This window comes from Tenrec ecaudatus, chromosome 18 (assembly GCF_050624435.1).
Source record: "Tenrec ecaudatus isolate mTenEca1 chromosome 18, mTenEca1.hap1, whole genome shotgun sequence".
Taxonomy (NCBI): Eukaryota; Metazoa; Chordata; class Mammalia; order Afrosoricida; family Tenrecidae; genus Tenrec; species Tenrec ecaudatus.
The window spans coordinates 58,471,208-58,490,778 of record NC_134547.1 but is presented as its reverse complement, the minus strand read 5'-3'; the positions used below and the strand labels follow the sequence as shown (position 1 = coordinate 58,490,778).

Below are 19,571 nucleotides of genomic sequence, written 5' to 3'. Positions count from 1 at the left end.
TCAGTTGGAATTGTGTAAGGTGAGCCACTCGAGACGGGTGTGTTGTTGACCATTACTCCCTGCTGTTAATTGTTAGTCCTCGTCAGCTGGGGCACGGACAAGACTGTAATTCTTCTCTTGTAAAGGGATGTAATGGCCTGCTGCAGGCGTCATCTTCCTGCAGTCTTGTCCCCTTTTAGACTGAGTCATCCATTTGTGGACGGATTTCTTTGGACATTGTCACCAGAAACTCCCCATAGAGCACCAGTGGCTTCAGCATTCTTCACCCAAGCTCTGGTGCTTATTTTTGCTTCCGTGTTAGCAGCATTCCTGTTTCTTTTCTTATCCCTCTGTGCTGCAGTCTAGAGCCCATTCAGACATGTTACAGCCATAGTCTGAGCTGAACTCCATGCATCATGTTTTCATCGCCAGCATTGTCTGTGAATTCTTTTGAAGACCCTGCATATCCTTCTGAAGACAGTCTTCCCCTCTTTCCAACCCTCCTCTGGAGAATTCTGCCCTCTCTGATTTGCACCACGTCGACATGGGGCTTCAGCATCCTCGAGGGACTCAAATTGCATTCCTCTGAATGTTATTTGAGTTTGAGGCGCAGAAAGAAGTATCTGAGGGGCAAGATCAGGGCTGTGGGGCGGGGGAGGGAAGCTTTCTCAATGAAATCCTTTGAGGCCAGCCGTTGCTACCCCTCCCTCACTGCCCTGGAAGAATGAGCCGGTGCCTTGTTGGGATGGCGAGAAATCCATTGCCACAAGTGCCCTGGCCTTTGGATCCACAGCCCCGTTTTGAATATTCTTAAAGCATCTTCACAATAAGCTCCCGTGATCATCCCGTATCCTTCAGGGACATCTGTCAGGACGACCCTTTTGGAATCTCAGAAACAGTCTCCATGGTGAGCTGCCCTCAGCCCAGCAGATGCCCTCAGAAGGCACTGTGTTGAGTGGACCTTTGTTTTTGAAAGCGCCTGCGGGAGTCAGAGTCCAGGCTGTTGCCGAGAGAACTTTTCTGCAGCCATCTACTTGATGCCGAGGTCTTGAAATACATCTGTGTGGAACACCCACTGACCCAGTGGAGCCCAGTGGCTGGGTGAGACTCTGTCTGACTCAGGGACGTGCTCTTTTTCTTTGTTGACCCCTCGACTGCCCAAGCCTGTTGTCCTTCTCCAGGGACTGATCCCTCTTGATACCATGCCCAAAGAGCTCGCCATCCTTGCCTCTAAGGAGCATCCTGGCTGTGCTTCTAGGACAGGTTTGTTGCTTCTGGCAGCCAGGACCAGGACACGGACAGGGTACAGGCAGGCTGGATGAGCACAGGTTCAATAACGTTGCCAATACCTTAATTCAGATGCTAAGAGAGTCTTTCTTCCCCCAGCTCATATCCTTCCTGACGCAGTGGTAACATTGTAGCTGTGATGAGATGGTGGGGTTTCTTCCCTCTGTTTCTCAAGGGTTTGGGCCTGGGCCCTGGGCCACCGGGGGTGGGGGGGGCACCTGGCTTGGTCTACTGACTTATACAGTGGGCTCTTCTTGACTCTGTCCCAGTCTGCTGCTGGGAATCTGCAAACAGCTGGGAAAGCAGAAAGCCTGGGTTGTTAGGACCAGGGACTGCAGTCAAGTTGATTCTGACTCGTGGGACACGCCCCCCGCCCCCCTCCCCCCAGCCATGTGTGTCCGAATGAGGTGTGGTTTGCACTGACCGCCTTTTCAGAAGTAGGCTGCCACACCCTGATTCCAAGGCTCCCGGGGTACCCTGAGCTCATGGGTGAAGCCACCAGCTGCTCTGAGGGAGAAAGGCGAGCCTTTGTACTTCCTAGAGAGTGACGGTCCCGGGAACCCACAGGCAGTGCTGCCCTGTCCTGCAGGGTCTCCGGGAGTTGGAAGCGACTTGATGGCTGTGAGTTTCGTACTCATCAGAACTGGATCTAAACTGGGGCGGGGGTGGTTCTGCGGAATGCACAGTGCTGGGATCAGTGACACCTCCTTCTGGCAACACGCTCGCTCGGTGGAGGAGCAGCACTGGTAAAGGGCCCGCAAAGAGCTGTGGCCTTACCTGGCACGTGATAGCGGAGGTCCCCTTTCCTCCTGCCACCCAGGAGGTGCATGTGACACTCGGGGTGGGGGTGCATTTATCTCCCGCAGGGTCCAGGGGGCGGGGCCTGCAGTTGTGTGGGGGCGGTTTACAAAGGGGAGTGAAGACAAGATGGCAGGAGTGACAGAGAGGAGGTACTTGACACTGGCTGACGGCTCTGCTGCGCACACTTTCCTTGGGGAAATGGTGTCTCTTAACCAGACCCTTGTTTTCATCGCCAGAAGGCTGCCTCTGGGGAGACCAGGTGGAAAGCCATTCATTCTGGGCTCTCTGGTCTTTGGCTTGGCATGACGACCCTTGAAGAAGCTGAAATTTGCTGCACAGCTGTGTACTCAAGGAGGGGCCTCGATCTGTTCTGTGTCTGCGCCCAGTGTGAGCGACCCAAGGGGTGACACCCACATCCTCACCCTTGTGAGGCTCTAAAGCCAACGTCAGGGTGCCTGAAGAGAAGGCACCAGCCTCAGCATCCTCGGGGTGCTCTTGGGCCTGGGGCAGGCTCCCACAGAGGCGAGAGCCCAGCCTGATTCCTGCCTCTGGGGTCGGGAGTGGGTAGGGACTTCCCTCCACAGAACTTCCCAGTTCCCATGGATGGGGGGCTGCCATGTGAGTGGGAGACCTCCCACTGCACGAGGACATGGAGCGGAGAAGAGCAAGGGGCTCGCTGTGCCGTCCTGCTCCAGGTGGACCTGGTGACGAGAGACTGCCTCCCCAGGGATGGTGTGTCTTGCTTCTGCCTTGTCCTTCTGGGGCTCCTCCTCTGGCATTGGTTTTAGTTGGAGTGGGGGAGCTGTGGGGAGCTGTCCTGGCTCATCCCATCCAGGCCATGGCGGGTAGAGTGCAGACTCGGGGTCTCGCAGCCCCTGGCCGGCTCTGTTGACACCCAGCCCTTTCCTTCTCTGTTCTCTCTGGCTGGAGAGCCGGTGAGTGTGGGCAGGCCCACACTCCTCTGTTAACCTCCCCAAGGCTACACCTCAGCCCTCTAGGATGCTGATCTATTTGGGTCTTTGAACCATTCATCGGCATAGCACCTGACGTGTCAGTCACTGTCAGCATCTGTGTGGGTGTCCACTCTTCCTCCTGACAGGACGACTTGCACCATAAGTTCACAAGGAATTAGCTTTGTCCACTATAAGCCTTCAGAATACAAGTTGCAGTTAGTTCCTTCTCCTGACCTGCCTCTCCACCCCCAGCCCCGGGAGTGCCGCAAGACCCCTAAGCCTCACGTTGCAGTGCGTGGCTTAGTTCCTCAGGCACCCGAGGTGGGAAGGGGGACGTGGGGTGTCTCTGGGACTTCACACAGTGCCTGCCACTGCTCCCGCTCCTCAGTTTTGGATGGTTTGGGAAGCCGGGGTGGCGGTGTGAGGGAGGGCGGTCAGTTGTTTTTTGAATAAATCATGTTATTGGGGGCTCTTTCAAATAGCAATAACTCTCCATACTTCTATTATATCCTGCGACCTGCACAGTTGTTGGCGTCAACAACCCCTAAACGTGATCTTTCTTGTCGAGTAAGGGCAGTGAATTCCGAGACCCCCATAGAAGAAGCTTGGGGTCTTGGTCCTGTGCCCATGCAGACCGGCCGTGCCCTGGTCCTTCCTGCAGAGTGGCATGTCCCTGTGGGTGTGGGCTGGGCTTGGCTCCGCCAAGTGCGACCTAGGACCTAGGAGCTGCGTCCCTTGGGCGCTTCCCGAGAACAGTTCTGCTTCCTTCGCTGAAGCCGGAAGACCAACGCACTGGAAGCAGTGACCACAGGGACGTTTCCCTCCGAAACCAAAGCCAGCAGCTCATCCTCACAGGCCCCAGCTCCGGTCTCTGCAGCTGCCGAAGGCATTAAGGTGCTTCCCCGTCGAAAGCCAAGGTGTCAGGGCTCTCCAAGAGCCCTCAGCAGGCTTCAAGAGTCTCCGTATTGGGTGCTTTCCTTGGCGTGGCGGTTTCAACCAAGGAATAGTTGAGACGAGAGAACCATAACCAACTGCTAACCCAACCCGTTGTGTGTGTGCTTTTTCCAAGGTACATGGGAATAGGACTCTCAGCTCAAGGCGTCAACATGAACAGACTTCCTGGTGAGTCACTGCTCTGCGCTCCTGATGCGTTTTGTGATGAGAGTCGTGGTGGCAGCCCAGAGTTGGCACCGGTCTTTGTTTGCTGGCCAGCCCGCCTGCCCCGAGCCAGGCCATTGGGTGGAGGATCTTGCAAAGCAGCCGTTGGCCTGGGGTGGGGTGGGCTTCCATCCCAGAATGTAGCCGGCACGTGGTGGTCAGTCGTGGAGTTTGAACTGTGTGCAGTCGCAGTCAGGTGACCCGAGCTGGCTCTCCGTGGGGACACGCCTCAGGAGCCCGCCCTCTCATTGGCCCGGGGCTGCCGCCAAACCCGCACCTTTGTTACTTCACCCTGTTTAAGATCAAAGTCTTCCCACGACCTCCCACATGGTGCATGATTGAAGGGATTTCTTTTTTATGTGTCACTGTAAGGGGGGGGCCCTTACCAATCTTATGACAACCCATCAGTCAATTATTTTTAAGCACACTTGTACGTATGTTGCCATCAACATTTCCAAAACATTGTCTTTCTACTTGAGGCCTTGGTATCAGCACCTCGTTTTTACCCCCCCTTCCCCTCCCCTCCCAACCTCGTGAATCCTTGATCAATTATATATTGTTGTTGTTACCTTGTGTCTTACACTGTCCGTTGTCTCCCTTCACCCACATCTCTGTTATTTGTCCCCTGGGGGGTGGGCTATAGATCCTTCCTTTGATGCATTCCCTATCCACCCCCTCGCCCCCAGCATCCCTCTACCCTCATGGTACCCCTACTCCCACTGCTGTTTTTTGTGTTGTTTTTTTTTTCTCATGAACTTTGCTGAGATATTCTCTTTTTTAATCATTTTATTGGGGGCTCTTACAGCTCTTATCACCTTCTAGCCATCTATCCTTTGTGTCAAGCACATTTGTACACATGTTGCCATCATCATTTTCACAACAGTTTCTTTCTATGAGCCCTTGCCCACTACAGTTCCCGAGGAGTTTATCTGTCCTGAATTCCATGTGTCAAGAGCTCTTATCTGTACCAGTGTGTGTGCTCTGGTCTAGCCAGATTTGTAAGGTAGAACTGGGTCATGGTAATGGGGGAGGGAAGCATTCAGGAACTAGAAGAAAGTTGTGTGTTTCATCAGTGCTATACTGCACCCTGGTTGAATCGTCCCTTCCTTGTAACCCTTCTGTGGGGGGATGTCCAATTGTCTACAGATGGGCTTTGGGACTCCACTCCAACCCCATCATTCACATTGATATAATGGTTTATTTTGGATCTTTTGACACCTGATACCTGATCCCATTAGCACCTCATGGTCACAGGCTGGTGTACTTTTTCCATGTGGGCTTATTTGCTTCCCTGCTAGATGGCTGCTTGTTTAACTTCAAGCTTTTAAGACCCCAGGCACTGTATCTTTTGATAACCGGGCACCATCAGCTTTCTTCACCACATTTGCTTATGCACCCGCTTTGTCTTCAGCGATCATGTCTGGAAGGTACAAAGAGTGCCAGGTTATTAGAACAAAATGTTCTGTATTCAAGGAGGCCTTGAGTAGAGGCCCAAAGTCCGTCTACTTTCTTAATACTTAACATATAAATACATGTACATTGGCCTCTATCCTTTGCATTATAAATGATACTTACATGTATACATGCCTATAACTATACCTCTATAAATAGTTTTGCTTCCTACTTCTTTCCTGTAATATCCTTTCACCTTCCTCCTTTCCAACCACCATACCCACCCTCCACTCGGCTCTCAGTAATTCCTCTGGGATACACTGCACTTGATCAAACCCCACCAGGCCTCCTTGCCATCACTTTTAGATCTCTTGTTGTTCCCTCATCTACCAGTTTGTTGGCTCCCTGATCCCCTTCCCCACCCCATACTCTCCTATTCCCCCAGCCCCACAAGACCACCAGTCCCATTGTTTTTTCCCTTGGAATTGTTTGTCCTGCCTGTCTTATATAGATAGACATAGGGTGAAAGGTAAAAAATGATTAGGATCGTTCCAGGTCTGTCTGCTGACCCTTATAAGTGTTTTCCAATTGGGTCTGATGAAGTGCCAAGCAAGCCCTGTCCTCGAGTCAGAGTCTATTTTCAGGATTCCTTGGGGACTTGGTTACTCTGCTCCCCTTGCTGCCCTGTTGCCCTCCCTTCTCGTTTCACCCTGCTGTGCGTGGGGCAGACTGGGCATACTGCCTGCACAGTGTCTCTGGCGCTGTCTCCCTTAGTGCTATGGGTCAGTGAGAGGAGGCCGAGTCTTGTGGTGGGGCCAGCCCTACGGTCCTCCCTGTGCATTGGCTGCTTTGAGCAGGGATGTCGTCCCCGGGGCTTGGTGGGCCAGAATGAAGTTCTTTCTTGTTCTCTCCCTCTTCTTTTGCACCCGTGTGGCCTGGACATACCTCTGACTCTCCCTGGGCTATATCTTCAGTGCTGCCCTCTGTATTACATACTTCTGGGTAGGAGGTCAACATAGCTGTGCTTGGGCCCGGCCCCGTCGTCCTCTCTGTTAGTGTGATGCTCCATGCCAGTATGTTGCCCTCAAGGCTTGGCACTCCAGGATGGGGTCTGGTCCCGCTCTCTGAAGGGATTTCCTAATACAGAGGAGGCTTTGAGCAAGATTCGGGTTTGACGGGAGCCTCCGATGAGCGGGATGCTCTGGGCTCTGCAGATGGGCCTCCTCTACCACTCGCATGCCCTTTCAGCTGCCCTCTGCCCAGCATTCAGGTCCAGTTCTGACCAGGGACAGAAGCTTCACCGTGAGCTGTTGGTCCACAAGGTGGTCCCCAGCCCATTTGTTTCTGGGGTGCCAGGAAGGTGTCCTGAAACCTTAACGGGACAGACAGAGCCCTAGGCTTCCTTTGCCCTGGCCCTCCACTCATGGTGCCTTGGACACAGGCCATTGGCTTTCTCAAAGAGGCCACGGCACTGAAACTGTACACTATCCAATCTACGTCTAAGAGTAGCCTCAGGCTTTTTTCTAATGGATGGATTTCAAATACTCTAAATACAGTCTTGCTTGGGGTGCAGCTCCTTGTGACAATCTGTCTGGAATCCCGACTTCTCCGGGCCCTGGTGTGAGTGGCACCTGCTCTTTGGTGTGAATGTGTATGTGTGTGGCGGCATGGTTTGTGTGACTTCCTTGTGCAACGTGTGGCTTAGGTCTCTGTTAAACAGTCAGTGTTCTGGCCTCAGCCGAACAGGCGTGCCCGGTGTGGCCAGCCCTGTCTCCAGAAACAAGCAGCTTAAGAGAAAAATGACTTCCTATCCACCGGAACCCGACTCTTGGCTCTTGGTCCTCTTTTAGCTGCAAAGGTGCTCTTGGAACGCTTGCTGTGCTCTGGGGGTGGAGAAAAGAGGCATTTCCAGGCTCGCTCTAGGGAGCCCTGTTGTAGCTGTGATCCGCAAGGTCAGCAGTTCAAAGCCCACAGCTGATCCTCGGGAGAAAAATGGGCTTTCTGCTTCACAGTGTTGGGAACCCAGGGATGGTTGGTTGCACCCTGTCCTACGGGGTCCCCTGTGGGTAGGCACCCACTTGATGGCAGTGAGATGCAGGTTTAGTCCACAGAAGTAGCTATCGGCACGGCAGTTAAAAAACCCCAGACACTCTGCTGCCGTAGGAAGACTGAGGTGGCCTTCAGTGACGAACTCACCTCTAGGCTGTCCCGTGAGGCGAGAGAGGCAAGGCTTAGAGCAGTGTGCAACCAGGTAGGCCAGAAGGAGCGGGAAAGGCAGATGCACCTATGTCCACTTATGTGCCCACAGAGCATCCTTGGGAAGCTGCAGAGAAATTTAGAGTCTTGGCCATCCCTCGTGGAGGGGCGGGGTGGCGGGGAGTCAATTTGCTTGCTTTGGGATTTTCTTTCTTTGTGAATATTGTTGTTTTCATGCCGTTGAGACTGCCCGACTCGTGGCGATCTTGTGTATTGACATTGTGACAGTATGAGCGGCTCTCTCAGAAAGAGGACCAGATAAGCAAGAGCATCCGAGATGACCTCGTGTGGCTCTCCAGTGGTCCTGGGATTTGACCCGTGGCCATGCACTGCCCTGGCCTGGGTGTCCTGAGTTCCACCTGCACACACGCACACACCCTGTGCCAACCATGTGTCCCTGAGCCTCCAGGGGCGGAGCAGACCAGATGGCAGGGGCTTGGCCTGGGCTTGCCGGAACCCCTCCGAGGGGAGGCAGGTGGAGTTGCCTTGATCTGCTTCCCTTCTGTGCTTACTGGACTCACCTGAGGCCAGGTCCTTGGCCCCTGTGAATGCGAGATGGTGGGAAAACCCGTGTGGGGCCCTTCTGAAGTTGACTTGACCCTGGTGTGGATGACCGGTCGGTGGGAGAAGCAGGGGCTTGGAGTCAGCAGAGGAGGTGCCTTGGTCCCCACACGACAGACTTCCAAAAAGTGCTCCCCTCACTTTTGGCAGAAGACGGGTTCAGTGGCATGGCGCTCCTCTCTGTGGCCCCTTGTCTGCCAGCTCCTGAGCGCTGCCTCCTGCCCTGTCCGATCAGCTCCTGATTCTTCCTCGCTGTGGGAAGGACCAATCAGATGGCATCTGGGTCGGGCTTCTCCCCGGGGAGGGCAGAGGCCCTTGGATGGACCGGCTGAGTGGCTGGGCAAACCTAGTACTGGCCACACAGCGGTCGGGTGGAGGGCACCCCGCTCGCTCCGTCCCAGTGCTGGGGTTGAGAGACGAGGTCCCATTGGGCACTCTGCCCTCCATGCTCTGGGCGCTTCCTCTCACAGCTGCTCATGCCTGCATGCTCCAAGACCCAGGGCAGCACCACTCACTGGCTGCGCCCGAAGCAGCGTGGGTGAGCCTAGTCGCTCGGGCGCTTGGGGGGAGCCTCTGAGGGGTTCTGCCTGGATCAACTTGTGAGTGGGATGGAGGACAGCAGTGGGGATCCTTGCTGCCAGTTGTGTCCTGTTCTTGAGGCCCCTGGGTTGAGATGGTGGCTGGTCGGGCTGTGTGGCTGAAGAGCACAGATGTTGAGACTTGGTTTGGCGCTAACTCCACACAGTGGAGGGAGGGCTGATGTCTTCGGGCTCACTGGCCATCCAGGTGGGTGGGGCTGTAGCTGTCCAGATTGCCTGAGCACTCAGAGGGCTCCGTCCTCTTTGAAGAGGACCCCGGTGCCAGCAGCCACAGAGCAAGGCAGGCCCCATCAGCAGGGGCAAGGATGGAGACGGGAGGGGTGCGCAGAGCCCCTGCTAGCGGTGGGGCGGAGCTGCCCTACTCATCTCCTGGCAGCCTGCCTGGACCGCTGGATGGGAGCAGTGGGTGTCGGGCTGCTGCTTGGGAAACTGTTCCAGGCCGTGGCCCGTGGCCCTGCTTCATCCTCACAGAGACCACTAGATGGACAACAGCACCCACATCCCGGGTCACAGAGACACGAGCTATACCTTCCAGAGCTCCAGGAACCCTTTCATCAGGGGGCCAGTCTCCTTCAAGCGGCACCCTCTCCCTCCCCAGACAGTGGTGGTTGGAGCAGCAGCACTCTGAGCTCTGGGCTGCTTCCCGGGGCACCCGACGACCTGCTGGCCCGGAGACATTAGGAGCTTGAGAAGCTGTTCCCTCGGCAGCATCATGGCCCCAAGTGGAGAGACGTCCTCCACTGTGCGCTGTCAGCGGCGTCCCCCAGAGCCTCCTCTGCTCCAGGTGGTCTGTGCTGGCTGCGTCACAGAAGAGCAGCTTGGGATCATCTCCTCACCCGACAGCCCCACTGTGCACCCCACTGTTGTGGAATCATTGTGTGCTGGCGCTGAGCCTAGCCCAGGCTAAACAGACACAGCCCCTGCTCCGTGGCCCTCCACCCAGTGGGGGACGCAGATGGCCCTGGGGCTGGTCACTCTGCTCTGCGGTCAATGCTGTGAAGCACAGCACACATGCCATGGGGCCTGAGGTTGGCCAGGCCAGGGAAGAGGAGAGGCAGGGTGCCTGGCAGAGGGGGGAGGGTGGCAGGGGCAAAACGACCCGCTAGGAGCGTCGCCATGGCCCAGAAGAGCAAGGAAGTGGCTTGGACTAGAGAGACAGGAGGCTCGGCCAGGATCATCCAGGTGGACTTGTCTTCAAAGCCCTGGGTCACTGGGCGTCCGGGTGTATAGGGAGGAGCCCTCCCCCTCATGGCCTGAGGTGGCAAACTGGCTCGCTCCTCACATGACCCAGAAAACCCCACAAAGTCCACCAAGGGAGAGGTTCCAACCTCTGGGTCGTGACACTGCCCAGCCACCAAGGGTATGCAGATCCCAAGAGCCACCCAGTGTGTGAGAGCTGTCACTTGGCAGAAGCAGTGTGTGCTGTGCTGAGGTTATAGGGGTGACGGACACAAGGTCGGGGCCCCAAGTGCCGAGTAATGCTGAACCGAAGAAGGGGTGAGACGTGGCACTGAGCACATCGCCCTGGATGCGCTGCCGGACTCCGCGTGCACGGTTGGACTGGCGCGGATGTGAGCCTCTCCTGCCCCTGGAGACCGATTGTCGCAAACCAGAAGAAAAGGCTACCCAGAAGAATCTGCAGAAACAAACACGTCAAAGAGTAAACTAAGCTTAACATAAAAGCTATTAAAAGTAAAACCTGGGGACAAACAAGGTCCTGCCGTGAGTGAGCCCCAGAGGGCTGCTGAGTGCTTCAAGCATGCTCTCACGGCTGTAGTGGCCCCTCGCGGCCCTTCCCGGTGCTGCAGTCAGCGTGCTGAGGGGCAGATGGGAGGACGCATCCAGCAGCTCCTGGCTGATCAGTCTGCGCCTGGCCGGCGGCTGTGGTCCAGCAGTGCCTGGTCTTCGGCTCTGCATCTTGCTTCCCTGGAGCCCTCAGAAGAGAGACTTATGAAGGAGGAGAAGCTCGCTGTCCACCTGCAGCCACGCTCCTCCAGGGCCTGATCTGGTGGCACTGTGCACCTGCAGTCACGCCCCCTCCAGGGCCTGATCTGGTGGTACTGTGCACCTGCAGCCACGCTCCTCCAGGGCCTGATCTGGTGGCACTGTGCACCTGCAGCCACACTCCTCCAGGGCCTGATCTGGTGGTACTGTGCACCTGCAGTCACGCCCCCTCCAGGGCCTGATCTGGTGGTACTGTGCACCTGCAGCCACGCTCCTCCAGGGCCTGATCTGGTGGCACTGTGCACCTGCAGCCACGCTCCCTCCAGGGCCTGATCTGGTGGCACTGTGCACCTGCAGCCACACTCCTCCAGGGCCTGATCTGGTGGCACTGTGCACCTGCAGTCACGCCCCCTCCAGGGCCTGATCTGGTGGTACTGTGCACCTGCAGCCACGCTCCTCCAGGGCCTGATCTGGTGGCACTGTGCACCTGCAGCCACACTCCTCCAGGGCCTGATCTGGTGGTACTGTGCACCTGCAGTCACGCCCCCTCCAGGGCCTGATCTGGTGGCACTGTGCACCTGCAGCCACGCTCCTCCAGGGCCTGATCTGGTGGCACTATGCACCTGCAGCCACGCTCCCTCCAGGGCCTGATCTGGTGGTGGGTTTGGAGATAAGCCTATGAGCTCCCTCCCCTTTCTGTCTGAAGCCAGCACTTGGTGACTGCAGTCCTCTACACCCCTGACCCCACCGCACCCAGGTTCCTGGAGCCTCTGGCTTCCCTTTGTCTGCTTGCTCTGGATGGCTGGAGTCTTCAGGGAGGTAACTTGACCATCATTTACCATTAGTTGCAAGCAGTGTCCTAAGTCTAACATATATTTGGGGGAGACGACTTGGGAGAAATCTTTCTGTTTCCCACAAGAATAGGTCTGTCTCCACAGGGCTCTTTAATGGCTGGGTTTCCAAAGCCAATTGCCCGGCCTTTCTGTGGAGGCACCTGTGAGTGTACTCGAACCCCTAACTTCCCCAGAGAGCCAAGCATGCACTCCCCTGGGGCATACCTGGCAAAACACACATACACACACACACGTTCAGTCACTGGACCCTGCAGTTCAGGAGCACGGTACCCACCGTGCTGCCGCAGGGGCTCCCCCACATGGCCCAGAGGTGTGGAAATAGTGTGTGTTCCGATGGAAAGGGTAGATTTGTTTGGGCATTTGAAGTTCTGGGGACGAGCGCAGTGCTCGTGGCTGCGCTCAGAGCGCTTCAGTGAGGCTACGGTCTCTGACGAGGGCCGCTTGTGCTGTGGCTGAGCCGGCATGTTCCCTGACTTGGTGGCAGAGCTGGGTCATGAAGGGAGCCAGTGGCCCCGGGGGGGGGGGGGGCGCTGTTGGGGGCAGGTGGCCCCGGGGCAGGTGGGGATGTTTTAGCATGCGGTCAAGGCGGTGCTTTCTCTCAGAGGCTGAAGGGAGGCGTTTTGCTCTTTGTATTTGGCCTCCTTAAGTGTGAAACCAAGGAACGGGCGTAGCCCCAAAACAAGTGTGTCAGTGCCTCCTGGTTCAGGGTGATCTGCCATAGGCAGATGAGTGTACATGCGACCCCGCCCGAGTCGGTGAGCTGGCCGGGCGGGGCCCTGGGCTGGCTAGGCCGCGAGAGGAAGTCAGGTCAGCCACAGGTACACTGAGGAAGGACAAGCTTCCTCCTTGGTGCCTGCTGCCTCAGGGTCAGGGAGACACTGGCCGAATTGATAGGAGCCTGTCTGCGTCCTAGCTGGCCACCAGATAACATCCTCCTGGTTATCCCAGTGGGGGAGGCAGCTGTGTGTGGATGTCGCCTCTGTTGTCTTAGTTACCCAAAAACCACAACCAGACTCACTGCCATCAGGCGCATCGTCCTGGCTCGCAGCGGCCCTGTGAGGACCACAGAACTGCCCATGTGGGTCTCTAAGCCTGGGAGTCCTGACGGGACAATAAGGCCTCCTCTTTCTCCCCTGGAGCAGCCAGCTGGTGGTTTAGAACTGCCGGCTGACCTTGTAATCACCAGCCCAACTTGCAGTTCACTGCACCCGGGGCGCTGGGCTCCGCCATAATTACTACATCCCCTAAAAAGGGCACCAAGACCCACTGAGGCCTAGTCCCCTTGATTAACCTTGATAGAACGACCTTGAGGCAGGTGGCCCCAGGCAAACCTCTGAGCGCACTGTCCTCTGCCTCTGACTGAGCTGGTTTCTCCTCTGGGTACAGACCCAGCAGAAGCTGCTTCTACTGGGTGGGCCGCCTCCTGCACCCAGCTGATAGTTCCCATCAGCTCCGGCCGTGGGAGAGGAGCGCCAGATGGCAATCCCGTGGGTCCAGGGCAGGAGCTAGGCTCTGTTGTGGTGGCAGGCACCGCTGTGACAGAATGCTCAACACCCTTCCTCCCGACCCTCCTCAGGGTGCAGCCCAAGCCCCAGCAGCAATGGCTTTGTGCAGCGCTGCCCTGGGCAGCCAGAGAGGGCTTGCTTCTGCCCCTCCACAGGCTCTCCCTTCACCTTCGGGAGCTGCTTCACCAGGCTCAGCCCTCGGGCTGCTCTGTCCCTCTGTGAGGGAAGCCAGGCTTCTCCACAGCTGGGGGAAGAAGCCCCCTGGCTCTGTGGGCTCCTGGTCACCAGCCTCAGCTCCTTGTGCATGTCTGCAGGCCCGGTGCAGCCTCCCAGGAAGTGACTCAAGGGCCTGGGCACAGGGACGAATCCAGCTAATCTCCCTGCAGCTTGCACCCCTGCCCAGAGAGGGGTCAGCTGGGAGCTCCGCCGAGGCCACTGGAGCTGCTGCCCAGGAGCAGGCTGTGGGAAGCGAGGTTGGACCGTGTGGTTGGTGCTACCCGCCTCCTGTCCCGCTCTCTCCGTCCGAGAGTCCTTGGAAGAGACTGGGCGAGCCTGCCTGGGTAGACCCACAGCAGCCTAGCGGCTCTCACAGCAGGCTGTCCAGAACACCAGTGGGCCCACAGGAGAGTGGCTGGCCCAGGACCAGGTGGTACATGGTGGTCCGTGGTATAGGCACCCGGGCCCCACTGAGAAAGCTTCTTCAGCTTCTGAGGCCTCTGCTTCCTCTAGACCAGCAGAGCTCTGGGTGCCCTGCCTGTGCCGCTCTTCTGTGGGCTCCCAGTGCTGGTGTAGTGACAAGAGTCCCCCCCACCCCCGTGTGGAGAGTTCAGCTTTTTCCTCCCAAATATTAGCTCGAGCTTAGAAAAGTCTGGAACTTAGGACTGTATTTTTCAGAGCAACCTAAACCCTTTGTTAAGCAGTTTCATTGACAGCAGAAGGGCCAGTCTTGAAACCTGAGGGTTTTTTTGTCAGTCTCTGAAAACAGATTCTCAAATGTTCTCTGGGATGGGGCCATATCAGGGTGAAGAGAAGAGGGGGTGGGGTGGAGTGGCATGGCAGTCACCATTCAACCTCGTCTCCCCAATGCTGGGCAGAGGGAGTCTGTGTCCAGGGGTCCTGGAGGGGCTGGAACATTCTGTCCGAGGTATGAGTCTCTTCTCAGGAAGGGTTTTGCACATGTGTATGGTATTGGGGTCACAGGAACCTGCCTTCTAGGAGTCCTCTTGTTGTGTATCCCCCTACCCCGCCCCCCAGGAGTTTGGGGGAAATCATGAAAGCCAATCCTAACCCAGAAGAGAGGCTATACCTCAGGGCTTTCCTGAGCCCAGTCTGGTGCACATGAGTGAGCCAGCTTGTCCTGGGAGGGCCTGGAGTCCACACAGGTAGCCCTGACCGACGCCCTTGGAGCCCTGCCTGGCCAGTTCCAGCTGCCCATGGGCCTCTCTGTCCAACAGGCGCTGGTACCTTCAGTATGGAAGGCCCTCTGTGTCCTGTACTAGCTTGATTGCCCCTCACCCTGCCCCGCAGGCTCTGCCCCTGGCAGGCCTGGGAGGGCCTTACTCTCCTGCCCGCTGCCCTTGGTGTCCGTGCTGAGCCTCCACTAAAAGATGACCTTGAGCCCCGTGTGGTAGTGAGGATCCTGCTCCTTGGTGAGCAGCTTCCAAGAGCTGAGGGTGATGGGTGTGTGGGCACTGAGACAGGGGTTCTCTGGTTACCCCACGGCCTGCACGGAATGAAGAAATCCTCTCCTGTTTCCCATTGTCCAGGTGATGGGAAGCATCTCCCTGGGTGGGGAAGGTGGGCCTGAGGGAGGGTCCCCGCCTGGAGCAGCCCTGTTCTTGTAGAGTGACTCCCCCTTGGTGCCCACGCTCGCTAGGCAGGCCTGGCCTCAGCATCCAGGTGAACCAGCCCCGCCCCTTCCTCCCTGCCCACTCTGGAAGTAGAACTTCCGTGAGTCCTGGGCGTGGCTGTTGAGCCCTGCTGACTGCTCCTTGGCCAGCTGCCCTCCCAGGGAACAGTTCTGGGGTGGGTGGGGGCTGTTAGTGAGGGAGGTGGTCTGTGACCAGCTCCCTGCCCCTTGCTGGCTCTCTCAGGGCGGAGAAAGCTGGAAGTGCTTAGCACTCGGGGCTCTGCCATGTGAGCTGGTGTCAGCAACAGAGAGGACCACCCATGAGCCCGCCTTCATATTTTTGTCATGTATCCTCCCACCAACCCCAAGGGGACTCAGAGGGCTAACAAGTCAGAGTTAGGATTCAGACCCCCTAGGTCTGGAGTGACCCCAGAGTCCAGAGGTGACCGGGACCCAGAGTTGGGAATGGCAGCGACACTCCAGGGACCAGGGCACTGGGCTCTGGTGAGGAGGAGAAAGCAGGAGGCCTCTCTGTTCCTAACTCTCCTGGGAGACGGATGGGAGCAGCCTGGGGATGGACCTGAGCAGTCATGCGGAGCCCCTGACACCCCCACAGGGAGTGTCCCAAGTCCTGGGCACTACAGCCAGGATGACACCTTGGGCGTGCCAGCCCCACACTTGTACTGACGGGAGCAGAGCCCGAGCCCCTGAACTAGACACCTGGCCAGCTGTGGCCTGGCTTCCCCAGGGGGGTGGGGATTGGCTCTTCCTGTGGGTGCTGGAAGTGTGGTGACCAAGTCAGTTCCCTCTGCGCGTTACAGGGTGAATGCTCTTTGGGGAGGAAGGAATGGTTGTACTGGGTGTCACTTTCTGCCAGGCCTTGGCATCAGCGGGCAGCCCCCAGTATCCTCTGACCAGAGCCAGCTGGTCATGACTCCCAGGGTGAGGGCTCTGCTGGCAGGCACCCCCAGATAGGGGTGCCCGCTGCTGCTCCAGGCCGGGACTGGGAAGCCTCTGGCTCTGCCTCCTGGGGGGCTGGCGGGGTGGGTGTGGGTGGGCTGGAGAGGAGGCTCACTCAGACTGGAGCGGAGGGTGGGAGAGACTGTAGAAACATGGGAAGGGAGACTTGGAACCCTGGATTCTTCTTAAAGCTGACTGGGGTGATTGCATCACCGTGCCGGTTCTAATGAGGACAACGGGGGTCCAGGGAAGATCCCAGATGTGAGGTGATGCGTTGGGGGGGCGGGCGGCAGACCGGCTGCAGGCGGCCTTCCTGGGCCGGGCCTCCCCGCCATGGCATTGCCATGCTTTCCTTGAAATGGGCAGCCCAGCCGGGCAGCAGCACTCCTCCCAACCTGGCCCGGGATTGGATGCCCGCTGCCAGCCCAGGGTGCAGTGTGGCCTGGCCATGGGTCTGCGTGCACTCTGCAGGCCTGTCTCGAGCCCCTGCTGCGGGCCAGGTGTTAGTCAGGGAGGGAAACAGCCTTTGAAGTTTCCAGGCGGCTTCCTGCTTCTCAGTGCCACGCCCTCTGCCTGGCCTGGTGCAGACCCACGGGCACACGGAGCACTGAAAACAGCTCCGTGCTTGAGACCTGCTCTCCTGCCAGCTCCCTGGGGACCGGTCCCGGGAGGAAAGAACTCTGGTCCCGCCTGGCAGGGAGATCACTGTGATTGGCAGCCCCCACTTGACAGGAGTGAGTGCTATCCCCTGAAGAATCGGCCTCCTATGATCCCCTTCCCTGCAGACTTAGGGTCAGCTGGACTCTGGTGGCCGGGGTGGGTCCCAGCTTCTCTACCTGTTGGCCAGCCATCTCTCCAGGCCTAAAGAGAAGCTGTCTAAGACCGGGACAGCTGAACCCTTTTGTGCCCCTTGTCTGTCTGTCTGGGGCTTGTTCTGCCCTCTCTCGAGGCGCTGAGCAACCTGCTTATTCTGAGGGGACATGGGAAACTATTGTGCCGGGCACGCGGCAGTGTTCTGTCCACCTCACGGCTGCTTTTGTGAACATCCTGTCATGGCCTCGCTGCTGTGGACCTGCCGTCCCCCCGCCTGCCTACTTGACTGTGTAATAAAACATCGCAGGCTTGGCATGCCCGTAAAGCCTGCTCCCCCGGCACAGCCTGCCTGGCCCTTCCACCAGCTTGCTCAAGGCAGAGCACTGGGAGGCCTCCCTGTTGTGGCAGCACCCACGGCCACAGCCTGATCAGAATGCCAGGCCGGCGCCCATTACCCCGAAGGGTCCTCATGCAGGGCCTTCCCTCTAGTGGACTGTAGCTCAGCGCCCCGAGTCTCCTGACCACCGCGGTTCAAGTCCTCTGCCCGGCTCCGCCCACAGCACATCTTGGCCCCCACGTGTCCTTGTGCCATTCTGCTTCTCTGTATTGCTGCCTAGTCTTTTCCACTCCTCTCCGCCCCAGCCCACAGGTGGGGTGAGCCCCTCCCGGGCAGTGGGCCCTTGTTGACGGGCAGGTGGCAATGTTTCCCCTTTCCAGAGGGTGGGGTGATGGCCTTGTGGCCAGAACGCAAGTTGTGGCAGCCCGAAGCCCCTTGCTGCCATCTGCACACGCATGTGCTCGCTAGCTTGGGCCTGGCTTGCCGTTTTGGAGGTGAATCCCCCCAAGGAGAGGGCCCTACCGTGGCCCCCTGGCATGGAAGCACGGTGTCTGACCGCTAGCTGCCCACCAGTCCCGAGATTCTGTGTGGAGAACTGTGGCCAGCATCATAGTCCCTGCCTTTGTCAGGGTCCCATGTCTGTTCGCCCCATGTAGGAAGCGAGGCTGCCTGTTGGCAGTGTTCCCCGTGGCACTGGGTGGAGGAGTGTGCCCTGGTGGTAGAGGTCCCTAATCTCCTTCCTCTTGTACCAAGCACCCAGTGATCACCTTTCCACTGTCACCCCAGCTTATTTACAGCCCACCCAATTCCCCCCATCATGTGGACTGGGTGCGTCAGAGCCACCTGCCACCTTTCTGAGGAACACCTGTGGCTACAACCTGCCCGCTGCCCTTCCTTCCCAGGGGAGGGTTTCTCCCCCGACGCCCTGAAGAAGGCGGTTGGAAGGGTGTGCGTGTCCACATGTTGCTCAGACCCCAAGGAGGCAGGCAGGAGCCGGAAGTCGGGGCCAGTTCCCGCTGTCCAATCGGGAGACGATGCCTGGCAGGTGGAAGCTGCTTCCCAGTCCTGGGCATTCTCAGGCAGGCCGGTGGGGCCCCCGCTGAAGCCTGATCCCTCACATCCCACCTCCTTGCCCTCACTTCCACCCCCCCTTCACTTTGCCCTGTCAAAACCGTGCCGCCCACCGCATCTCTGTGTTGGAGGAGGTCCGTGGCACAGCGAAGCAGGTGACAGAAAAGGGAGACAGATGGAGTAGAAAGCAAGGAAGCCGTCTGCTCCCAGGGAGTCTCCACAAACAGCTGGAGAACCAGTCGGCGAGTCCAGCAAGGTTTCAGCATGTATAGACACCAGTCCATATAGTTTAATAGCTTCATTGGGATGTCATCGGAGGGGGTACAAGTCCGTGGTTTTGAGGATGTTTATGGAACATGACCATTACCTAATTTTAGAACATGTCATCACCCCCAAAATAACCTTGGCCCTACTCCCTCAGGCTTAAAATCATTTCTATTTTAACGTAAGAGCAACAAACGATTGGACATTGAGAATTACAAGTATTTCCTCAGTACAAAGAAGTAAAATACTGAAAAGGAAAAAAAAAAAGTAAAATACTGCAGGACAAACTTACTGCTGAAACTAGCCGCGAGAAAACATTGTAACGCCTACATAGTGGGTGCGACCTGCCATGTTTATGCATCTAGAGCGATCGTGTGGTTAAGCCACCCCTTATTTCCAAGTTGATCTATAGATCCAACATAACCCCAATCAAAAGCCACTGTTAAGAAACTGGAAGGAGAGATGGGAGAAAATATTTGCAAAATATGTATCGGACAGGGGACTTGGACCTAAAACACAAACAGAGCCTGTTAAAGATAAGTAATAAAGTGAACAACCTAATTAAAAATGGTCCCAAAAAGAAAGAAAAGAAAAAAAAGGTCCAATAGTCAGTTTGACCAAGAGAAAAACAGCGCCCTTGGTCTTTGTGAAGACGGAGGCAAACGAAAAGTTTTGGGGTTTTTTTTTTTGGTTTTCGAAGTTACACGTTTTGTTTTGATAAAGCAACATACTCTATTATAGTACAAGATTTCATTTTTCTCCAGATTCATTTTTTAAATCCTAGCCACGAAATATATTTAAAAATAGCAACAAAAAAAAAACAAACTGCTTTTAAAATCAGACCTACCTAGTAGAAGCACTAGAACTCAACAAAGACCACCACCACTGCTGCTCTCTAGTGTGGAGGTGACAGCCTGGGCTCTCCCATGCCGACAGGAAGGCACGATAGGGCAGCCGCTATGAACAAACAGCTCATCAGTTTCTTATC

The 19,571-nt window shown here is 56.8% G+C and overlaps 1 protein-coding gene across 1 annotated transcript in view; it reads left to right on the top strand.

The window, feature by feature from the left end:
• RANBP10 (RAN binding protein 10) overlaps positions 1-19,571 on the top strand; it is a 50,565-nt gene that overhangs the window by 15,705 nt on the left and 15,289 nt on the right. Inside the window, exon 3 of the mRNA XM_075536297.1 lies at positions 4,090-4,142. Coding sequence (XP_075392412.1) covers positions 4,090-4,142 — 53 coding nt within the window. The remainder of the gene's footprint in view (positions 1-4,089; positions 4,143-19,571) is intronic.